Here is a 7390-nt window from a genome sequence, read left to right as displayed (position 1 = left end):
CCTCCCCCTAGTGGACAGTTTCCGCAGCCGCTGCTCGTCTGCCAGCTCCTGCAGCGAGTTTGAGGATTTCTCGGAGTCGCTCTCCAGAGGGTAAAATTGGACTGGAGGAGGGGATCACTTCGAAGAGGTGCCCTGGGAGACTGGGAATTTTGCAGGGAAATGGGTGATGGAGGGTGGGGGCCTCGAAACCACAAAGGTGGGCGAGGTGGGCGGTACCAAAGACTCCCGCCACTGGTCGCTGACTGCTTCCTTCTCTCAGGGTTCGCTGCCGCCGCCGCGGGAAGCCTCCCAGCCCCATGCCCTGGAGTGGGTCCAATGCGGTGAGTGTCTTTCCTAAGGCCTTGGAGGAGGAAGGGGTAGTGGCAAACCACCAGAAGCCAGCTGCCCCATTTCCCACGATTCTTTCCTGCGGATTGGGTTGCAGAGGCGCCTCTGAAAAGCCCCGGGAACAGGGGTGGTTTGAGACCATCGGGTGGAGAGGAGAATAATGAGGGCACACGTTGCTGTTTAGGCTCTGGCTTCAAATGGTCAGGTCTTAAAACCTGGCTCTTCCTCCTACCAACTGTGTGACTCAAGGTAGTTATTAGCTCCTCTGAACCTCAGTTTTTAAAGTCAGTTAAGTGGGGATGGTACTGGTGTCACCTCAGAGAGCTCTGTGAAGACACATGAAGGTTACTTTGCATATAGTGAGTGCCCTGTAGGTGTCAGACCTCATTTTTCCTGAGGCCCTTAGGTTCAGAAGTGGGATTTGGGGGGAGGGGCGGGAACAGAGGGAAGGTGCCTGAACCCCTTTTCTGCCTTTCATCACTAGAAGTCCACCCCTGTGGAACGTGGCCACCACCAGAGACGTCTGGCCAGCTCGGGAGGCTGGGTCCCTATCAAAGGTGAGCCTGGCCGGGCTCGGTGGCTCAGCCTGTAATTCCAGCACTTTGGGAGGCCAAGGTGAGCGGATTGCCTGAGCCCACAGGTTTGAGAACAGCCTGGGCAACTTAGCAAGACCTCGTCTCTACAGTAAATAAAAAATTAGCTGGGTGTGGTAGCGTGAGCCTGTAGTTCTGGCTACTTGGAAGACTGAGGCAGAAGGATCCCTGGAGCTCTGCAGGTCAACACTGGGGTGGCCATGAGAATGCCACTGCACTCCAGCCTGGGCAATAGAGTGAGACTCCAACTCGGGGTGGTGGGGGGTGGGGGAAAGGTGAGCCTGAAACTCCACTCCTCCTCCCTCTGACCCCAGAACTTGGGACAGTAATGAGGGCAGCTCCCTTGGCTTCTGGCCTTTTGTAACCTCCCACTCCCATGCCTGCCCTCACAGAGTACAGCTCGGACCACCAGGCGGCCGACATGGCCGAAATAGATGCCCGTCTGAAGGCCTTGCAAGAGTACATGAATCGACTGGACACGCGGTCATGACGTGGAGAGGGAGGACTACTCCTCCATCCCCCACCTGCCACTGGGTATGGTGTGGAGGTGGGGCCAGGGGGCCTGCCAGCCCTGCCTAGGCCCTGCCCCTCCTGGTGCTCCTGGGGTCCCAGGTGTGTGAGGCCCCGACCTTGCCCTCTCCTGGGCAGTGCATCCTGGGAGGATACATCCTGGGAGGACACATGCATTTTGTAAATAAACGTATTTGCCCTTGGGACCCCTCAGCTTATGACTGAAGGGTGAGGATGGAGTGGAGAGCATTGAAGATTGTGGGGGTAGAATTGGGACCTGTGGGCTTCGGGGCTGTCCACGAGTGGGAGGCAGATTGGGGTTTGGGCTCAGGAAAAACTTTATACTCTTTAGAGTAGTGCAAGGGAAGGCCTGAAAGGGGGTAGTCAGTAGCCTGTCTCCAGAGGAGTCTAGGCAGAGATTCTGCATGGGCTGTCTTTGGCTGTATGGTGGGATAGGGGTGTCTTACAGCATAGTTTACTGCCTGGGAGGATCCCCATCTGTTGTTGGCGATATCCAGGCTGACTTGGTGCTGATTCCTGGGCTCTGACCTGAGACCTCTGGGTTCTGAGCTGTGATGTTGCCTTTGAGCTGGGATCTCTGGGGTCTTGGTTCAGGGTCGGGGTCTCTGGGTTCTGAGCACCGGTGAGGAGAGTGCTGGGAGGAGGTGGGTGGAAGAGGCTGCTGGCTTGTGGGAGGGAATGGAAGAGGGAGGTGTTTGGCAGGACCTGCCCGGGAACACAGTTTGAGCTGCACCTTTATTGAGGAAGAGGCAGAGTGGGTTGTTTGGCTACGGGAGGGGAGGACGGGGTGCCAAGGAGCAAGGCCTCAGTCCTAGTAGTGTGGCCAATTCTGGATGATTCTGTAGAGCTGGTCACCTGGAGAGAGTGTCTTCTGCACATCCCGGTGTCCTTTGACCTCGTAGTGGGGATCCAGGGCTCCCAGAGCCACCCCACAGGCCAGCAGACTCTTGGCTGCCCGGAGGGCCCGGGCTGGCGGCACTCGCTCTGGGGGAGGCAGAGGCAGAATTTGGGCTGGGGCTTTCTCAGAGGGCAGAGGGAGTGGGTACAGTGTGTGCTCTGAGCTGGACTTAACCTCTTTGTGCCTCAGTTTCCCCTCTGGTGAAAGGAGAGAATAACAGCCCCTACCCATAGGACTGTGGGAGGGTATGTAGAACCCACAGAACGGCCCCTGGCACAGAATGGCCCTTAGCAAGTACTGGCTGCCATGGTGATTCTGGCTTCTCTCTCTGCTCTCTGACCTCGGGGTCCTACCCACAATGAGAGCTGACGTTTGCCAAGCCCTTCTTGGGGGCCATGGACTGGCCTAAGGATGTTTGTGTCAATCACCTAACCCTTCCCTTCACTCTGGTTGAAAATGACCCCATTGGGCAACCTTCTCGGGTCCCTTTCTGCTCCGGGAGCTTTTCTGTCCTCTCAATAAATCCTGCTTTCTTTTTTTTTTTGAGTTGGAGTCTCACTCGGTCACCCAGACTGGAGTGCAGTGGCCGCTCCCGGCCACCTCATTATCGACCTGCTGGGCTCCGGCGATCCTTCCGCCTCAGCCTTCCGAGTAGCCGGAACTACAGGCGCGCGCTACCACGCCCGGCTGATTTTTTGATTTATTGTAGAGATGAGGTCTCGCTGCCCAGGTGGGTCTCGAACCTGCGGGCTCATGCAATCCACTCACCTCAGCCTCCCAAAGGCACGGGATTACAGGCTGAGCCACCGAGCCCGGCTAAATCCTGCTTTCAAAAAAGAAAAAAGAAAATGACTCCATTATCCAAAGGAGGAGGTGAGGCTCAGAAAATGAAGTCACTTGCTCAAGGTCACCATGCTCGTTGGTGGCAGAGCCTCTGACCACCAGCCACCATGCCCTGCCATCCCCAGGTCCCATGCCAGCCCTCTTCCCCACTCACCCATATAGTTGCCCATGAAGCTGATGCCAATGGATATGGGGTTCCAGTTGTTGCCTGTGTGGTCACCCTTGGTGTTCCATCCCCTGCCTTCGTACACCAGCCCATCTTCTCCAATCAGGAAGCTGCATGGGTGAGGGGAGGAGCTTGATGAGTGAGAGAGGGCTTCCTGGGGTGCGGTCCTTTCCCCTGCCTCCACTCATCCCATCCTTGTTCCTGCCACGGCACGCACAGTTTCCTCAACATCCTTCTTGTCATCTCCCCAATTTTTCACATTAAGAACAAAATAAATGACTGTGGCCATTTAAAAAAACTTTTTTTTGACTTGGGGTCTCACTCTGTTGCCCAGGCTGGAGTGCAGTGGCACGTTCACTGCTCACTGCAGCCTCGACTTCCTCAGGCGATCGCTCAGGCGATCCTTTCACTTCAGCCTCCTGAGTAGCTGGGACTACAGGCGCACACCACCATCACACCTGGCTACTTTGTTGATTTTTTTTTTTTTTTAATAGAGATGGGGTCTCACTATGTTGCCCAGGCTGGTGTGGCCATTTACTGAGTCCTTGCTATGTGCCAAGCACAGCTCTACCTGCACCTTTTTTTATGTTCACAGAAATCCTATGAGTCACTACCACCCCCATTATTTATAGAGAGAATCAGAGTGGTGGCGTCACCTGCCTAAGGTCACACAGAGGGTTGGGGCAGAGCCGGGCTTTCCACCCAGGCCTCCCACTCATGTGGTCTTATTCCTTGCTCTCTCCTGCGTTCCTGAAGAACTTGTTGAACCCCTGCTTTGTTGAATCCTTACAGGTTAACCCTCTGAGGTAGAGACTGTTGTCATCCCCATTTTAAGCTGAGGGAACAGAGTCTCAGAAAGTGACGGGATTTGTATAAGATCCTCAGAGACCCCCGCCTCTCAGAATTCACCCCAGCCTGCTTCCTGCCCTCAGGACTCACTCAGGGGATGGTATCAGGGGTTCAAGGTTGAGGTCACAACCTGATACAGACCCTGGAGCCCCAGCCTCTGCCTCTTGGAGGTTTCTGATCCTGGCATTATATCCTTAAGACTCACTCAACACATCTTGACTGAGTGAGTCTGACTGGCACATTGGAGTTAACTAGAAGGTCAGCATCTTGGAGCTACAGTCTCTGCCACCTCAGCCCTCTGACTCAGTGTCATTAACGATGCCCAGAGTGCTGGAGCTTCCGCATCTCGAGTCCTGGATCTGCTACCTAGGAAACCAGCTCACACAATCTGACTTCGAGGGGACTAGAAGTGCCACAGTGATGCTGGCTGCCGGGACCAGTCTGGTTAGGGTCCCACCACATCCCTGGCCCCTGGCATGAGGGGGCAGGGAGGATGCTTGGTGCTCCCTGTTTATTTGTTGCAGGGATGCATCTAATTTGAAACCTCAACCACCATCGCCAAGTGGATGCAGTTAAGAACTCCATTTACAGATGAAGAAATAGGCTTAGAGAATGTGGCTTGACACGGAAAGGGGACTCAGAACGTGAGAATCAGATTCTGAGTCCTAAAAGCCAATAATTAGATTTCAGACTATAAGGTGTTCAGACCAGAGGCTTCGGAGCTGGCTTGGGTCTTCATTACTTCATGGGACGCTTAGAATCAGACACTGAGTCTTAGAAACAAGACTTTGAAGTCAGAGGCTTGGAATGGTAGCACCTTAAGCTGGAAGAGCTGGAGATACCCTTGGATGCATCTAGACTTATCTGAGTGGGGTCTATGGACATGGCCTCTAGGCTGGAATCTGGGTATCTGCGTGTCCAGTAAGCTCTTACCTGCGTCTGAGAACCTATAGAATCCAACGTTCCCTCTCGCTGTGGACACCTCTGGACCCCATGCCCAGGATGCCGATCTGACCGCCCCCGAATCTGTTTCTGCCTCACCCCCTAAATCTGTTCTCCCCACCACAGCCAGAGGGAGCATCTTCTCCCTGAGCCAGCCTGTCCTTCTGCTCAGAATCCCCCCTGTGGCCCCCCCGGGTATTTTGTGCCACTTCCACCCAGCTGTGTCTGCACCTGTGTCCCCAGTGCCCCCTGCTTACCTCATCCCTCCTTCTGGACTATCCTAGAGCCATCTCCAAGCCAGTCTCAATGAGGCCTTCCCTCACCCCATTCTTCAGAGGGCCTGTGTGGGTCTGGCTCCAGCCCCTGAGGTCACCCTCTGTCATCCTGAGCCTTTTGGCCATCACGTCTAGCACCATCTGAATTCATCTTGTTGGCTTGTTTCTCCCTGCTGGTCTATAGACCCCACAGGGCTAGAGTCGCCCTGCCTATGGCTGTGCCTCTGTGCCAGCAGCCAGCTTGCTGCCCGGCACATAGTGGGTGCTAATGGTACCTGGTGGTGAGTGCACGTAGTGGATGCTAATGGTGAGTGTGCATTATAGGTGCTAATGGTGAATGCACATAGTAGGTGCCTGATGGCTAGTGCACACAGTGGGTGCTTGATGGTGAGTGCACATAGTAGGTGCCTGATGGCCATAGCCCATGGCTTTGTGGGCTCCTGCCACACACTGGGCAGCGTTCCAAGTGCTTTGCATTTGTTGGTTCAAGAGGGGGAAGGGGATGCTGAGTGGGCCTGCCCCAGCTGGGAGTGACCTGCCCAGGTCTCAGCTGGCAATGAGCCCAGCATACAGGGAAACCAGCCTGGTGCTTCACAGCCTGGTGTTCTGTGTCCTGACAAAGGCCCTGGTCTTTATGAAGTCCTTCCCAAGTTGTGGAAACACCTTGGTGTGTGTCAGCAGGGCTTGGGCTTCAGCCCTGTCCCCTTCTCACAGCCTCTTGTTCCTCCAGCACCTGCCTGGCCCCCCGTGGTGACCCTGGGGGAGAAATGAAGACCCTGCAAGTTTGACGAGCCACCCAAGGTGTCAGCCGGGAGGCCACACGTGGTCTAGACCATCCCCGCTGGCGCCCCAACCCCTGCACTCACTTGTAGCCCACGTCGCACCAACCCAGCGTCTGCATGTGGTAGTTCTGTACATTCTGGACCTGCTGCTGGCACGAGGCTGGATTGTTGCAGGTGCTGCCTGCTGTGTGCGACACCACCACGTAGTGCACGGGTACGGACAGGCTCTTGTTGCACGTGGTTGCCATGGCTCCCCACTCGTCCCGGGGCACTGTGGTGCTGCAGCAGGCTGGGGCTTCTGACTTCCGTGCTGTGCCTAGTCCGAGGAGGGCAATGAGGGCCCAGGCCAGCAGTGAGTGGCGGCCGGTCATGGCGGCAAGGACTGTAGGAACACTGTAGGAGCCCGCAGCTGGGGCGCCTTATCTCCTGGGGGGAGCAGCAGGAAGGTCTTGCGTCACATCCTGGCAGGACTTCCTGGGCCCGTCGCCCAGGACCCCGGTGCCAGAACAGGATGCCTTGTGGTTGGGGTCTGGTTCAAGTGGAGGGGAGGCTCACGACAAGACCAGAGGGCCTCAGCCAGTGGGGGACACATAGGCCCCTGTGCCCTTCACCCCGAGGTTTCCGGAAGACCCCGGACCTGGATCCTGGCCAGATGCTGTCGCCTCTCAGTGGGACTTTGGACAGCTCAACAGGAACTTACACCAGAGAGAGGCCAGGGCCTTGGCACATTGCCTTTCCCCCAGGGATTGAGGCAACAAAGGTGCCCATTTTTAAGACACTTCCTTCTCTCCGGTCCATGCTAAGCCATTTAAACCTTGCAACAAACCCGGAAGCCCATTTCACAATTGAATAATTGCGGGAGGGGGAAGACAGGTGCTGAGACATGGGTGGGTGTTAGGGGGGCAGCTGTGGGGCCTGGAATCCAGAGTCAGACAGCCTGCGGAGTCTGGCCACCTGGTGTGTGAGCCCCTGCAAGTGATTTCACCTTCCTGTGCCTCAGTTTCCCCCTTCTACCATGTGGGGATGATGATGATTATTATTTTTATTTTTATATTTTGAGTTGGAGTCTCACTCTGTCGCCCAGTACTGGAGTGCAGTGGCCACTCTTGGCCACCGCAGCCTCAACCTGCTGGGCTCCAGCGATCCTTTCGCCTCAGCCTTCCAAGTAGCCGGAATTACAGGCA

At 55.8% G+C, this 7390-nt stretch overlaps 2 protein-coding genes across 2 annotated transcripts in view; one reads left to right on the top strand and one right to left on the bottom strand.

The window, feature by feature from the left end:
- CCDC61 (coiled-coil domain containing 61) overlaps positions 1-1669 on the top strand; it is a 22527-nt gene extending 20858 nt beyond the window's left edge. Inside the window, 4 exon segments of the mRNA XM_008047903.2 lie at positions 9-90; positions 260-320; positions 812-884; positions 1313-1669. Coding sequence (XP_008046094.1) covers positions 9-90; positions 260-320; positions 812-884; positions 1313-1410 — 314 coding nt within the window. The 3' untranslated portion in view covers positions 1411-1669.
- Positions 1670-2250: 581 nt separating this feature from the next.
- Positions 2251-6577, bottom strand: PGLYRP1 (peptidoglycan recognition protein 1). The gene is made up of 3 exons (XM_008047902.2): positions 6291-6577; positions 3347-3468; positions 2251-2435 (listed from the first exon to the last, which is right to left on the bottom strand). Exons 1-3 carry the CDS (start codon positions 6575-6577, stop codon positions 2263-2265), a joined length of 582 nt encoding a protein of 193 aa, XP_008046093.1. The 3' UTR covers positions 2251-2262.
- Between the last annotated feature and the right edge of the window lie 813 nt (positions 6578-7390).

This window comes from Carlito syrichta, unplaced genomic scaffold (genome assembly GCF_000164805.1).
Source record: "Carlito syrichta isolate Samal-C Ts95f unplaced genomic scaffold, Tarsius_syrichta-2.0.1 Scaffold118074, whole genome shotgun sequence".
NCBI lineage: Eukaryota > Metazoa > Chordata > Mammalia > Primates > Tarsiidae > Carlito > Carlito syrichta.
This window is presented reverse-complemented; position numbering and strand designations above follow the sequence as displayed.

Excerpts from the sequence above, each read along its gene's own strand:
- PGLYRP1 (XM_008047902.2), bottom strand. The coding sequence starts at position 6,577 with ATGACCGGCCGCCACTCACTGCTGGCCTGGGCCCTCATTGCCCTCCTC. Across the intron at positions 3,469-6,290 it reads TGGTGCGACGTGGGCTACAA|CTTCCTGATTGGAGAAGATG; the intron begins GTGAGTGCAGGG and ends TCACCCATGCAG. Across the intron at positions 2,436-3,346 it reads CTTCATGGGCAACTATATGG|AGCGAGTGCCGCCAGCCCGG; the intron begins GTGAGTGGGGAA and ends TGCCTCCCCCAG.